General features: G+C 37.3%; 1 protein-coding gene across 1 annotated transcript in view; it reads left to right on the top strand.

The window, feature by feature from the left end:
* Positions 1–15,663, top strand: part of LONP2 (lon peptidase 2, peroxisomal) — a 38,689-nt gene extending 23,026 nt beyond the window's left edge. Inside the window, exons 12-15 of the mRNA XM_042821395.1 lie at positions 5,465–5,607; positions 10,631–10,838; positions 12,120–12,310; positions 14,079–15,663. Of these exons, the coding sequence (XP_042677329.1) occupies positions 5,465–5,607; positions 10,631–10,838; positions 12,120–12,310; positions 14,079–14,300 (764 nt within the window). The 3' untranslated portion in view covers positions 14,301–15,663. The remainder of the gene's footprint in view (positions 1–5,464; positions 5,608–10,630; positions 10,839–12,119; positions 12,311–14,078) is intronic.
* The last annotated feature ends 565 nt before the right edge of the window (positions 15,664–16,228 follow it).

Genomic DNA, 16,228 nt, shown 5'->3' with positions numbered 1-16,228 from the left:
AGTTAGAACAGAATCCTAAGAAATGATGCTTCAGGGATCTTTAGTGATGAGAGTCTTAGTGCTTTCTGTTTATTTGTTTATTCGCTGTCTTGAAGAATAGGAAGCTTTGACTTTTCACTTAGCTTTAGAACAGTAGAATTGTTAATTTTGCATTTTAAAAGTAGTACAATTTGTATTTGATCCAAATTTGTAGTAATTCTTAGTCTCCCGGATTTTGTGATCTTCAGTAAATCTGTTTTTCTTCTCCAAATATACAGAAGACAGTGATGTATTATTCCCAGTGATCCAAAAATCTGTAAGCTTTGTTAGCAATTGAATTGCAGTTCAAGGAAGATGTTTGAATTGCAGTTCAAGATAGATGAGAAGTGTGAAAGGACTGAATCTGTAACTGAGCTTATAAAACGTGGCTATTTTTAAGAATTAGAATAGGCTGGGATGGAGAAGACCTTGAGGATCATCAAGGCCAACCATTAACCTGACCTGCTGAGTGCCGTTGGTAAACAATCTCCCTTAGTGCCCCTGTAGTCACAATAAAACCTAGCAAGCAAGGTGTTGGGTGATTTGTTCATTTTCTAAATATTGCTGTGAATCTGGTTGACTCTTTTGGACTGGAAGTAACTGCAAGTCTTTGTGCCAGAAGATACTAGAAAGCAAAAACTGCTGAATGGCTGCTTACTTTTGCTTGAGACATGAAATACTAACAAGACCTATTGGCTTGATGTTGCAAAAGATTCTACAAGTAAGCCAATGTCAAAAAGCTTATGGTTTTTCCCGCAGCAAGAATAGTTGCCTGCTTGTTTTCAGGAGAACAATTAAGGGGACTTGTAAGCTGCCTTATTTTATTGGAGAAGATAATAAGTCTGAATGGTTACCCCTTACACTTCAGAGTAAAATCAAGGGCAGGAAATAGAACTGTATAACAGTATCGTTAATTACAAGAGCATTTGAAGAAGACTCTGACTCTAGAACTGGTCTATTTATTTACAGTCTTTCAGCTTTTTCTTGCCTTTTTCTCCTAACTTGGTATTTCATTTCTGAAAATCACGTCTTCTTTTATGTTGTTGAGTTTTCTGTGATGATCAGAATGTCTATGAAAAGTACCTGTAATAACAGAAGTTTGCATTTGGACCACAAATCAATGGTTGCTTAAGTAGATACAGCTCAGTTTTCTCTGAAGGCTTCAGGAAGGTAATCTTTCACATTAACAGTGGCTATGCATGAGTGAATGACTGTGCAGTTTAAATTGTCCCATCTGTGTGCATATTTATCAATGCTTTCTGTTTCTATCTATATGCACTTCTTTTTGCTGAATTTTTCTGAAATCAGATTCTGAATTTGTTGACACTTCCATGATGATTGTAGTGCCTCCTGAACCAGGCTGCTGAGGCTTTAGGCTGTGGTAGCAATGCTCATTGGCAGCAGGCAAAATCAGTTAACCACTGCCACTGCTGTGATTTTGACCTGATTTGCATTTCTGAAGTATTTATTTGCACTGAAAGATGGCAAAATATGTTTAAAAGATCTAATATGATTGCTGAATAGAAGACCTATTATCATCCTGCTCTTCAAGTCTTTCAGTAAAATAGAGAAAAGTAGCTTCAGAGCACAACTGATCTTGTAAGAGGAAGCATTTTACTATTAAAGCACAGAATGAAAAGGAGCTGCAGTAGATATTTTGATCCAGTGAGAGAGGCATTTGCAGTGTTAAAATTAGCACTGTGCTTGCAACTTAGGAGAGGTATTTATACTGTTAAATTTAGTATGGGACTTGGGACTTAACAAAGTTAAGCAAAACCAGCAATCTCAGTGCTCCAAAAGAGGGAAAAATGTGAACACTTCTGGTTGACACATGATTTGGAACAATTTCAAAAGAAATGGTCTGTAGTTATCTTTGTGCTTCTGGAATTGAAATTGTCCATAAGAAAAAGCTGCATCAATAAAACAAAGTCCATAGGAGAAGTGGACCTATAGTTAAACTGGAGTATTACGAAGACACGTAGAGAATGGTGTGGTCAACAAAATGCTTCTTATTTTCTGCTAATGATGTGCTCATACCCAATTGTAATTTTAGCAAAATATGTCACTTACTGAGAGTGTACGAGAATGGGACACTCATTTGAAAACGAAACAACAAGAGCAACAACAGAACTCTTGTTTGACTTTCATTCAGTCTGGAAACAGTCAAGTATTTAAAACAAAACTTGGGAATAATCCCCAAACTCTCTATACTTGCAAGTTGATGCAAACAATGGGATTTATAACCTAAATTTCTTAATTTCTTTCTTTGATTGTATTGGATCTTTTTTTTTCCTGTTCTAGAGTGGACGTTTTTGCTGTTGTGCACAGAGACGGTGAATTTTGATTTCATGTAGTTAAAGACTGGAAGAACCATTGATCAGGTTGTTGTGTAAACATCATTGCGAAAATTAATAGTTTAATTTTAAACTATTTCCTCATTCATTTATTTATTTTTATTTATCTGTAGAAAACATCGTAATTCATTTTTGTTTTAAACGTTTGTTAGTGGCTGATGTGGGATTGAGACTGCAGTTTATGCATTTGCATGTCATGGGTTTGAATATCAGCGAGTACCCTACAAGCTCACCTTTGCTAAAGCATATTTTGTGTGTGATTTGTAGGATATCAGAACAGTGATGTGCGTATGGAGTTTATTCAGTTGAGAGCCTTCCAGCTTGTGGTATTACAATAAAAGGTGAAAGTAACGAGATGCTAAAATCACAGAATTTCCATCATATTATATTGATTAAATCAGATCATTAACGTAAGTGGAGCAAGTGTTTCCAAGTCTTTGTAGGCACACAGCTTTTGACACTGTTTAGTAATAGGTTCTAGGAGTGCAGGGTGCCTGCTGTGGCAGGCTTAATGCAAGGAGGGACACTGTCCCTTTCACAAACAGTGTGTCTGAGATACACTGGCAGCTTTGTATTGCTTTTCTCACTCCTTTGACTCCTGGTCTTCATGACGAAGTTGGCAAGTGGAAGGCTGTTAGTTTGCGTCAGTCATTGGATTTGTATAGTAAGCTTCAGCAAAAGCAAATGGAGTCATCTTTCTGACCTCTGCAGAGAGGTCTTGTGTACAGTAACATCATCCTTGTATGCAGTGACACACAGTACCTGCTATTTTACTGAAACTCTATCTCAGGTTTATGAGATGCTGCTTTAGACTTTGACGCTAGAAGAAATTCTAAGAGTGACAAAAACATGTGAGACTTTCCTGTTTTAGAGCAGCGGCCTCGAGAGTACAATGCAGCAGCTGAGTCCTAAGGCGTCTTATTGTGGTACAGTGGTTGAAATGCAGGATGAAAATGTGTCTTTTAACTTCTACTGTGATACATGGTTGTTCCTCTGTGATCAGTGGGAACGTGTGTATGTCATCAGTAGTGAAAATCTTAATGCATATGCATACATAGAACTAAGTGGAAAAAGAACAAGCAGAAATAGGAAATGGTGTTGGTTAGATAGTAAAGCCTTCTAAGTTCACTTTTGTTTTATAACATGAATTGCAGTATCAAATGGCTTGGGTTTTGGAGTAGTACAGTTGAAAACTGAGTTGCAGGAATAGCAACTCAGTTGCAGGGTTATGTTTCCTAGACTTGCTAGTATTTATGTATTTAAATTTATTGTGTACAGAAATAGTAGCTCAACAAAAATACAGAGACAAGCTGGAACAACAGGAGGGCCTTCTGACTAAGGCAGTGTTTACAGTAAAGGAATAGGATTTATGCATTGAGCAATGAATTGTTGTACAGTGGAAGATACAGTTGCACTGTTGAATAATAACTACTAGATTTTAATGCTGCGTGAAAGCTGTTAATATTTTAGTAGTGATATTGATGTAGAATGTTTTCCTTGGTATTGTGTGGATGCACTAGTGAGAACTGTAGCAAAATTAGCAGTAAGAAAGCTTTTCTTATACATCAGGGTTAATAAAAGTGTGGTTTGTATCTCATGAAGTGAGACATTTTCTCTTATACTGAATGTGGCACAGAGCACCTCTTAATGTAATGTTAAACAGATCAGATCATCGATTGGTTTCCACAGCTGTTTGAAGTTCTGTAACTTCAGTTATTGTATGTGCATTAATATGCAAAGGAAGACAGTTTCTTCATTGAATGGGAAAAAAAATTCTAAGAAAGGAAACAACTGTAGACAATTTTCCAAAATGTGCTGCAGAAGGCTTTGGAGCTCAGTGCCTGGTAATGAAGGCTGTTGCTTAAAATGTGCCTTGATTTTGTACGTTTGGGATGGGATGAAGCATCTTCAGTGCATGTATTTGCACAATGCTTGAATGACAGCCTCGGGGAAGGGAGGCATTGCTGTAGAACTCTGCTACAAAACCTTAGAAACATCTGGACTGTTGAACTATTTTTCATTTCTCTGATAAATGTTTCGCTAAAATATTGCTTGAGGCTCTCAAGAAAATAGCAGTGAGTCCCTTGCATTTGGCTCACATTCGATGGAAAGTCACTCCCTGCTTGCATTCTCCTTCTGTGTGCAGTAATTTAAGTATGTGTCAGTGTAAGCCTAATACAAATGAAGTTTAAAACAATTTTGATGCTTTGATGCTTATGTGGTCTTCATTACAGTCCATTTTTGTGCAGAAAACAAACGCTATAGAAAGCCAAAATTTTACCAGTAAGGAAACAATTGTATAATCAAGAACACAATCATACTTAAAATGGAGGCAGAAAAGAATATGCTTTTGAATCTGTAACTGTTGCTGCAATTGTCTGGTCCTTTCTTGTTGACCCTTGAATATGTTGTATTCAAAAGGGTCAGGCCAGTTGGGTTTTATAGCCCTGCCAGGAGCGTGCATCGCACCTACAGATATATCTGAAAACAATGAATAATCTGATATTTGGAGTTTGTTTTGCTGCTAGTGTCTTTTATTCAAAACACATTAGAAATACCTCCTTCAACAAAATTGCAGAGCCATGTTAAAGGATAATATTTGAAGATAAATGGAAGCCACAGATGAAGGTAATTACAGTGAAATTGTTTGCAGATTTTCACTGAAATAGGGCAGTATGTGCTGCGTGGTCAACTGGGTGTTGAAAACTGATTTTGTGAATTAAGATTTTACATAATGAAGCCATAGTAGTCATAGAGACAAAAATTGAAGTGGAAAGCATAATGTGAGAATATTGCTACCTATTGCTGCTATTTGACCTACTTAAAAACATACTTGAGCACGTGAGTCGTACATCTGTCAATGGTCTAGATTAAATATTATCCTCATAGAACTGTTAGGACAGGTTTAGCATAAGTAATTAAAATTTGATACTGTATTACCTTTAACTTGTCAAGAATTTTGTGAAAGATAACTTTAAGCTTTCTTTCATGAGCTTTTTAGGTAATTCCTCTTGAGTGTTTTCCTGTCGTAATTTCTTTAATTCCTCTGTCAAAGACTGTTACAAATCCTAAATTAGATTTTCTTCTCTTAGACTGCAAAGAACATGTCACAGAAGACGCAAAATCAGAATCCATCAGTGACACGGCTGACCTGGCTCTGCCACCTGAAATGCCAATTTTAATTGATTTCCATGCTTTAAAAGACATCCTGGGGCCACCCATGTATGAAATGGAGGTAAGGTCTTCATTCATTTCTGTTTGACTCTTGTTCTGTCTGTTTTCACTGGTTGTCTATCTTATTGCTGTTGGCTGAATTTATACATTGACTTACTAATATGTGCATCAGAAATAGGACTGTGTTTCTTTGTGTTCCACCAAGCATTTTTTCACCTCAAGAATATGTGTATATTCAACTGAGTACATAAATAACATAATGCCAGGACTTCCTGTTAACAAAGATGCCTCACTGCGGCACTGCTTAAGAATGTGGTGGCATTTTTTCAGTTCATAACAGCTTTGCTTTTGTTTGAGGAACGTTTTGTGGTCTTGGGAAATAAGCCAAAATGTAACTCAGGATTCCTCTCTCTAACAGCTATGTTAAGGACTGTCCAACATACCTCCATAATGCCTATCAGTGTTCTTGGTTATTAAAACCACTTCACTTTAGGCTGGATATTTTCAAACATTCTTCTTGTTAATGAAACTCTTATCTATTACAAATAATTTTAGGATCAGTCAGTCACCTCCAGCTTGCTAGAGTCTGCATTGTTCCTCAGCTGGCGTATTACAGAATTCTTCCCCAGCCATAGTTTGCTATATTTTATGGAAAAGGCCATTCACGAAATTATTTAGTTACTTAAGCATTCTCCTTTCACTATTTACATTTCAGTTATTCTCTGCTTTACTTTAGGCCCATGTGAACTTACAGGTATATATAATACTGATGGCAGGCAGTTGTCTGATGGAAAACCATTTTTTTTCCTTTTGTTCTCCTGGAGAAAAGATTGGTAAACCAGTAATTTATGGGGGAAATAGCAGTGAAAGAACTTTAACAAACGTCCAACTTCTGAGGACTTGGGTGGTGATTCATCCCTCTCTCCTAAATGAGAGAACCAGATTCCAGCGGGATGCGGAGGACAAAGAGGGGGCAAGGTGGTAGCAGTAGTAGCAGAAGATGACTGATTGCTGAGGAATGCACCAGTTTTTTAGTTCTGAAGTTTTCAGACAAAGATTTTCTGTTCTTGCTGAAAAGGTTCTTAATGAAGAGGCAGAGTTGAGGAAACAAGTTAGAAAGTTGCTACTGAGAGTGTTAGAGGATGATGATGGTAGAAGTGGAAATTAGGGGGAATTGGGGGCTAGGAAGATCAGGTCCTCAAGAGACCATTACTTTATGACTCCCTTGTTTGAGATTTTTCATGTTGGCTGTTTGTGTTCTGATTTTATTTTTTTTTAAGAGATTGCTTTTGAGGCAGATGACCTCATAAGTAAATTTGTTTAATTCTTTTCAACTCGCAGAAGCTGCTGTGCCCAATAAAATCACATAGGGCAGTGTGATTTTAGCTGAGATGATAGTGTGGATATACCTCAGCTTCATTTGGAATGGCTGTAGCCATCAAATTCTTTGTAAGACTCCTATGGACATTTTTAATGCACTGCATTACTACCTGTCTTCTAGAAACTATTACTGAAAAAAGCACGGGTTTTATTTTGTTCTGTTTTTTTGTTTGTTGTACAGAGAAGTAACTTTCTATCTGAATTTTCACTTTTGAAGGATGTTACATACTTCAGACACCTGGTCTTTAGAGCTAAAATAGTGCAGGATTACCTGCTTTTTTTAATGCTCAAAATACAGATGCACATAAAGCTGCTAGAATAAGTTGCTCTTAATATTCAAGTCTGCATTATGCACTCCACTGATTCCAAAGTGCTTATTAGTTTTGTAAAGATGCTAAAAACTAAATGTTGTTCATCTGTGCAAAAGTTCTGATCACTTGCAATTCTATTCCCAGTCAAAAGTAGAATTAGTTCAAATAAATACAAACTTAACATGCTTCTTAAAAAATGAGTTGGTAGGCCCAGAAGTATGCGTGTCTTTCAATGTGCTGACTGGTTTTGAACTTGCCCTGAGCCAATTACTTGTTTCTATGTGATAGTGCAGCTGAGTTGGCAAACTTCTGCGTTTTGTTCTCTTTCTGCAGGAATGAGACGTGCAAGTAGCATTTCTAAAGTGTGCTTCTTACCTCTGAATATGCAAATGTGTGAGTGCTGGAGTTTCTTTTTGCATGCACAGTTGCCATGAACATGCTTATAAGCATTTCATGCCAGCCTGTTTAAGCTGAAGACCCAACTGAAGGTTTTGACTTTGATATCAGAAATTCTTTAAATGATTCCATATTTAGTAGGCAAATTAAGTAGTGCTTAAGCAGAATTGGGCGAATCCACACAGCATCAATTCCCTGAGCAGTTCAGGATTAATTTTCATGTACTGTTTACTGTATGCAATAATGAGGATGTCTTTTTTCCATACACATGCCTTTGCTCAGTGTAAACTGTTTGGATAGCCACATCATTCCAGTGTTAATGGATTTTCCCAACTAATCCATAATTCCTTCGAATTTCACGTGGCCTTAAGATTCTTTCAGGTCAGTGTAGCTCCCATGTTGGTGGTGAATCTTAGATTGACTGCTGTTGTTTTTTTCAGGTGCTCTGTCTGCAGCCCACCTTCCTTTCTTCACAGAGCTTTTAAAGCTTCTTGTTTGACCCTGTTTTGCCATTTATGATTAGGTGAAATAAAGTGGAGGCAGTCCTCGTGTCAGTACTTGGATGAGACTGAGCAAACAGAACAGAAAGCACGGTGTGACTTAATGGATCTGTGACCCTTCAGGGGATACTGGAAAATGAATGCCTCGTCTTTTACCTTTTCAGAATTTTGTTATTTTCTGCAGAGGTCTCCCAGCAGAAAGGCATGAGAGATTACTTAGCTCATACTTGCAGAATTGGTTCATTTATCACAAATGAATAATTGTATGTGTCACCCTACAGAACAAATGTCGAAGTAAATCGCATGCTAAGGCTCTGGAAAAATAATTTTGACAACAAATGAAAGTGTAAGAGACTTAATGAAACATCTCAGCACAGCATGTATTTGGAGGAAGGGACTTGTGACATATCCAGTGTTTTTATAGTGTAGTTTCTCTTTTGCCTTGGAATTCAGGTTTTTTGGGTTTTTTTGGTTTTTTTGGGTTTTTTTTGTTCTGTCATCTGAGCACAACTGTGAGCCTTTTTTAACATTCATCTTTTTTTGGCTGATAACCAGAGGTAGCAGCTATAGGGTGAAGTTGTTCACTCTTGCTGTGCAAAGGAAGCCACTTTCTAATTGTGAAAAAAAGAAACTGATCATTAAGAATTTTGTAGCTATTGTGATTATATTTTGTGATTGTAATTTTACGATGGGACATGTTTCAGACGTACTGAAATGTTAATATCTGGCTTCTGTTAGAAGGAATGTTCTCATTCTGATAATCACATGGAAAGCTATATTGTTTGTTTAGGTAAGCTGGTGCTGATGTTGGTCTTGAAACCAAACAAAATGCACAACAATTTCAGGCCTGGGTACTGCTTTGTGACTTTGTTTCTGCTGGGCCTGCAGGAAGATGTTTTAATAGGAGACTACAATGGTTAATACTGTCCTAGAAGCTCATAAATCCAAGTATTTCTCATACAGACATTTCAGAGCAGAGCCATATGACTTTCTGCCTCCAGATGGTTAAGGTGCAGTAAGGTGCATTTCAGAACAGGTACCTTTCACTGAGAGAACTCCCATAGCCAGGCAGCCTTTCCACAGCCATCATCGTCCTAAAGAGGCTTCTGTACAGATTTCTGTGATCTTGCAGTAGAGCTAATGGAAAAGAGAAGTCAGCACTGTGCATAATGAGTTTTGCATTTTTGGTGTCTGTACAATGTCTGATTGGTTTACCCTCTACTGACTCTTGGAAGGAAGCAAACAATGAAAGTATTTAAATTGTGGGAAGTTGTACAATGCAGAATGAATTGATGCTAGAGGGGAAAAAAACATTCTGTTGCTCTGGAGTATTATAAAATGGAATGTTAAATGTTCTTAGAAGGAACAAAGGTAGTTTGAGAAGTTCTAATGTGGACTTCAGAGTTGTCGTACTTTTATTATGGTTCTGCTGTGATGCTCCATTCACTTCTTGTCTATCCAATAAATGAAACAATTCTTGAAATTTTCTCAACAGCTTAATGAAGAATTCATCCATTTCAGAAATGAATCAAATTAACTTTCAATTCTGCATTTTAGTCACAGACTAAAATATTTTAAAATGGGCCTATTGCTTTACTTTACAAAGGCATACTTGTCTTTTGCTATGCTCACAGCCTGACGTTAGGAATGTATCTGGTTTCTTTTCTGGCTTGTAAAGTAGCTCAGAACATGCAGAAGAGCTGTGTAGTCTTTCATAGGAGCTTCTTCAACTTATTGTAGCACAGGAGAAGAACTTCATATATTCTAGAAGTCTTTCACATAATGGAAAAAAAAAAAAAACACCACAAAACTAGAACACTCATGGAAAACATCCTGCCTCTCTTTCCTTCTACTCAACACAGGAGACCAGGATTCAGACCCTCCTTGCTCTCATCAGTATCTGAACAGAGTTTTAGATAAGTAGATTATAGCCCTGCATGGAGCAGAGAGTTTGCTGACTACTAGTAATAACTAATGGAGGCAGTCAGGTTCCCATCCTTCTCATCTAACCTGAACACTCAGGTATTTCAGACTGCATGAATCACTGTGCTGTCTGACAGTACTTCAGGCAACGATGTCACCTTTGAAATGGCCCAAATGATAGGTAGTGCTTGGGCTCAAAACTGGCTTTTTCACGTAAGTAACAAGAGTCTGGATAAATACAATTTAATCCATCTGCTGGAGGTGTGTAGCAGTCAGTATTGACTAAAGAGTCCTGTGAAGTGAAAAAGAAAGATTCTCATTAAACCATTAGCAGTGGGGAAGGTTTTGAGAGCAGTTTGCCATTGCCTGAAGGTAAGGAGCACATGGATACAACTGCTGTAATTAGCGTTCACGTGTAGGCAGTATTACTGCTGTATTTAAAAAAAAATAAAAAAAATTCAGCCCTAACCTTTCTGGTATACTCAGTACAGTTGTTTTGAAGGCAACTATCAGACTGGTTTTGCTATAGTTTTGTTGCAGCTGTTTTTTATGTTGTTTCCTGTGATTCTTTCAGGTATCAGAACGCTTAAGTCAACCAGGAGTTGCCATAGGCCTGGCCTGGACTCCGCTGGGAGGCGAGATCATGTTTGTGGAAGCCAGCCGAATGGATGGGGAAGGGCAGCTCACTTTGACTGGTCAGCTGGGAGATGTCATGAAGGAGTCAGCACATCTTGCAATCAGCTGGTTGCGCAGCAATGCAAAGAGATACCAGCTCACTAATGGTAGGTTGGGGAAAATGACAAAGACAGCATGAATGTATTGCATCACAGGTATTGACCTCTCACTGCATCGATGCACATTTAGGAAGCATTAATATTGCATAGAAATTAAATGTCCTATTGCTTGGTGTGTTCCAGTAATTATATAAAAGGAAGCATTGCTAAATAACAGTGGAAGCTACCCTAGTTGTTACAGAAGTACTTTGTACTGCCTTCACAGAGAAAGGGTTTTCCAGCAATCAGTGCCATACAGAAGTTGAAATCAGCCCTAGAGGTCCCTGTTGGCTCTCCTGATTTCTGCTCAGTTGTGGTTTTAATAGCCTTAGGAGCAGGTGCAGCCTAGGCAGAGAGCGAATTGTCATTGCAGATTCTCCCAGCCAGGTCAATCCTTTCCTGCACCAGTATGGATGGCTGTGGACTCTGTGCCAGTATCCTTCTGGGGGTTGTGATGAGCACTGCCTTTTATTCATTTTTACGTGCAGCCTTTCCAGCAGTAGTTTTGTAACGTGGATACAGGTACTCAGGGCTGTAGTTTTCCTCTAAATCTAGGCTAAGGTTTCTGTCAGAAGTAGTTTTATGTTGTCTGCTTTTATATTTAAAGAATATTGAACTGAAGTGAAATAGGACTTCATCCAAATAACTTGTTTCAACCTCCAAAGAGTGCTGTGTAGTTTGATTATCAGCTGATTAGCCAAATAATAGCTAAATAATTTTCTGACATCTGTCAGCCATCTGTCCTTATTTTCAGAAGCTTAAATAGCTTTAAAAAAAACTAAATAGAATGGGTGTGTGAAATGCTGCTGGTGTAAACTTGAGAGGTAAACATAACATACAGTTAGGTCTTGTAGGTAAAGTAAGGTGAAAAGATGTAATGAGAAATCTACGTTATTATATTGATTAATACTGCTTTTTTTAAGAGTGATACTTCTGTGGTATTTTTACTGAAATCTGACTTTATAATTTAGGATCTAAAACTAAAAATTGTATGTAGGAATTCCTTGGTCTTTTACAGTAATCTCTACTCTGAATTTCAAAACACATGCAAACGCTGAGCTGATAAGTTACCTTGTTATGATTTGTATTCTGATGTAGGAAAGCTTGTGGGATTTCCTCCTCCCTGTACCAAACCTAAGCAATACAGTGGTTTTACAACACACTTGGAGAAAAGAAATAAAAAATAATAATGCTAAGACTTGTAGTTCTCCAGTGGCCTTTGAGAAGAAAGACTGGGAACAAAATGGGTTTCGATTTTTCACATTCAAACCATTCTTTTTTTTCTTTAAGCTTCTGGAAGTTTTGATCTCCTTGACAACACTGACATCCATCTGCACTTCCCAGCTGGAGCTGTCACAAAAGACGGACCATCTGCTGGTGTTACCATAGTAACCTGCCTTGCTTCCCTCTTCAGTGGGCGGCTGGTGTGCTCAGATGTAGCCATGACAGGAGAAATTACACTAAGAGGCCTTGTTCTTCCAGTAAGTATTGTTTGGAAAAGAGCTGCGTTGCATTAATTCTCCATATCCTAGGTATAAAGTCTGTTTTTAGCCGTTCTAAAAAGCACAGTCTTACTGGATCATCCCTTAGCAGCAGTCTGGTCCCTTCTGGTGCAGCTGTGAGAGGCTGGTGGAAGGCAGCCTAGGTTAGTGCTGTACACTTGTGTGCCTGCTTTGCATTCAGTGTTACAAATGGCCTCGATGCAGTTTTCAGGAAGCACGCATTATAGATATGTCTAGTTAGAAAAGAACCTTAGAAATCCTAAAATTCAGGGTTGTTCCAAGATACATATGTTGCTGTTTCTAAATATGCTTCCTCAATACTATTATTACAAGATTATCTTCAGTTGCACTGAAAAGCTGTTTCTTGGAGTTCTTTTCACAGTATTTTCATATGAATTATTATTGAAATTTTCTCTATTCACGTAGATATTTGGACACTTCCTGAATGTTGCTCCTTATATAGAATTCAGCAGAATTATTTTCCTATAAGCCTTCCTCAAAGCATGAGGGCAGAAGGGAAATTTTCAAGGACATACAGTGTTAGTTTTACATATCACTTGGAGACTGGTATAATTAATTAAAGGAGGTAAGAGTTTTCATCTCATACCATATGCTGGACAAAGGAAGGATGAGGTTAGAAACAGTATTTTGTTTCATGCAGTAGAGAGCAAAGCATAGATAACATCATTAAAGTACGTTTCAGAGTTCTTAGGAGAGGATCACTGACACAGCATTCTGGCAGCAGTTAGATTGACAAGATTGCTGCTGTTCAGGGCTCTGGTGATAATTAAGCAACTGCATTAACTCTGCTACAGTGCTCGTTTGCTTAGCATTTCAAATAAATTGTTTTTATCACACCAGTGACTATATTTTGCCTGTCGTTTGAGGTACGTGAGGGAATATCTGTACTTAATTTTTTTTTTAAAAGCCTTATTGTCTAAGGATTGTTTAGAATCATTAGTAATTTTAATATTACTTCATCTGCTACATCTACTGCCTGAAAGAGAGCAATGTGGTAAGAAATAAGTAGCATTGCCCTGCCTAAACTGATTGCCGTGAGTATTTCTGGTTCTCGATTACCTTCTTTTATAGAAGCCTGCTTTGTTACAGTACAAGGCGTTCCTTTCTTCTAAAGCAACACAAAGCTGTTTCTTCTGTAAGATGGTCTTAAAATAGGATTTGACAAAAGTGCAAGAGGAAGAAGCTAAAGCTGTGACTGAAAGAGAAGCTAATTTTAAAACTGTGTGTCATCACAAACATAGATACAGGTAGCTTGCTGAAGTGATGCCTACTTTTCTAGAACAAAAACATCCTTGTAATTTTGGGGCATTTTCTTTTGTTCAAATGAATTTTGTGTAGGATTGAAAGACTTTCCTCCCTAAACCTAATGGTTTGAAATTCTTCTGCTGTAAGAAAAAATTGTTACAGGCAACTTTCTTTAGAAAAAGTACATCCATTCCTGGATTTGTTCATCTAGGGGTCTTTTTCTTCTGCTGTTATCTGTAACGAAGCATGCTGTAGCATATTATGTTTGGAACTAGGTTCCTTCCAACCAAACCATCCCTTGGTAAGCATATAGCAAGCTAACAATACTGTTGCATTCTTAATTACTTTACTAAATTACTGGGGGAGGGAGATGCTCATAAAAATTTAACTCCCGGTGTGATTTCCAGATTTGGTACAATTATTACTTTATGAGATCAGTGTCATAGTTTTTTCTTACAAATACATTTCTTTTCCTTATTAGGTTGGAGGAATTAAAGACAAAGTGCTGGCAGCGCACCGAGCTGGACTGAAGAGAATTATCATTCCTCAAAGAAACGAAAAAGATCTTGAAGAAATTGCACTGAATGTACGGCAAGATCTGACTTTTGTTATGGCAAGCTGTCTGGATGAAGTTCTTAATGCAGCTTTTGATGGAGGATTTTCAGTTAAGCCCAGAGTTGAGCGTTTGAATAGTAAACTTTAAGTTGACAGGCTGAGATTACTTTTATATCAAATTTTAATAGAGAATAGTAACTATCAACTAGATATGTATATCTAATATAAATATGAGCTAAGACTGCTAGTTTAAAACTGAGCGTAAATGCTATCAAAATAAAAATAGTGCTTTAGCAGTTAACAACCCAAACCCATATTTGCTGGGTATGCTGCCTTTTACTACTACCAGCAGAGTCTTGAAAAAAATACTTTTTTCCTGATAGTGAGATTCAAGCATGAGTAACCTAATGCTATTGAGAAACAATTCCTTACCTTATCTGGTATGTAGTTATATCAGTGTCAACAGCTGATGACATCTGCAAAGACTTCAGGCCCACAGCCAGAGAATGGTACGCAATTTGTGTATTCAGAGAACACAAACTGCAGCAAACACAGCACAGAACAGCAAGAGGGGTAATTAATAATGGGGACGTTAATCAAAAGCAAACTGATTTGGTGCACAGGTGTTTTCTTTTTAGTAAGTAACATTGAGGCAATCTGTTAAGGAGGGGTGGCATCAGAAAAATCAAGATTTTGGAATTAGTAAGGAAACGCATAGAAGATTTAAGGATAACAGAAGCAATAGTTCTAGTTTGTAGCAGTGTTGATGTAGGCATCATTTTTTCAAACCTTAATTAATTACAGGAATACACTCATTTTTGCCTAGGAAGGGTAATAATGCATTAAAGTTCATGTGTGCAAAGTTGTACTTACAGCCCTGGAAGTAGGTGGCACATACTCTGAAGACTCATAGAAAAGACTGAGCCTGGTAACACGTGGGAGGGGCAAAGTACTCCTCCTTAATTCTTACGTGATGCAAAAGTAGGAACCCTGCTGATTCTAGGATACTTACGTTTAGTGTTTAGACTCTAAATGCTACATCCATTTAAACAATACCAATAAAACTACTGGATAATTAAATTTTATTAGGTAGTGCACATTAATAATGTTAAGATTTGAGAAAGTGTTTATATCCCCTCTGAGTCAGTAGCTTTCTCTCTTCAGTGTTTAACACAGGAATTTAACTTTATGGAATCTGCAGTTCTGAGTTTTTCATTGTTTCGTATGAGGGTAAGCCACAAGAGAAAACCTAGTCTCTAGTATTCTGTTCTTGTCTCTTGCTTCTGTTCTTGTTAATTCTGAAACGACCGAAGTATCCTTATGAAAATGCAAATTGTATCAGTGACAGAAGAATCCTTTGTTTGGCTTTAATTTCAATTGGTAAAAAGAAAGCTGATTTACATGGAATATAACGGTAATTATATTAATAAATTCAATGGGTATTTTTTCACTAGGTTATAAAAACTTTCACAGAAGACTTAATCTAATAAAATGATTTTTTAAAAAAGCAACACTTTTTGCTTTACTATTTTAAGAATTACACACTTCAGTTATTCAATACCTAAGTTCCACAGTTAAGAGACAACAGTCCCTATTTTTCTGCCTTAAAAATTACTTGAGTGTAATAAGTGTGAAATATCTGGACAATCAGTAGAACAGCAGAAAGGAACGATAACTAATATGCTGCTTTGCCTCCAATGAGGACTAGTAAGGGGAAAATAATATTTTCTGTACTCAACTTAATGCAGATCAAATGAGTCCTGTGCTACGTAGCACTAGTAAGAGAACAGACATGTATGGAAAGCAAATACTGTTGTTCTTTTCTTTTTAATATTAAGCTTCTACAGCAATTTCAGAAGAACAAGGAGTTGCTCTGAAGAAAAGATAAGCAATAAGTTTCTGCCACATTGCTCCAACTCATGTCTTGTCCACATGGACTTTATCTGAAAGGTGAGAGCTTTAATGCCATTCTAGAATATCTTTTGTCTGAGTAGCTTTTCAATTTCCCACTTCAGAGCTGATTTGTGTTAAAGATTTTTTTTTTAATTCAAATAGAAGTATTATCCATTATAACAG

Source organism: Centrocercus urophasianus, unplaced genomic scaffold (genome assembly GCF_019232065.1).
Source record: "Centrocercus urophasianus isolate 14NV4802_14NV808 unplaced genomic scaffold, USGS_Curo_1.0 seq_2, whole genome shotgun sequence".
Classification (NCBI taxonomy): domain Eukaryota; kingdom Metazoa; phylum Chordata; class Aves; order Galliformes; family Phasianidae; genus Centrocercus; species Centrocercus urophasianus.
Note: the sequence above shows the minus strand (reverse complement) of the source record. Positions and strands in the feature narration are given on the sequence as shown.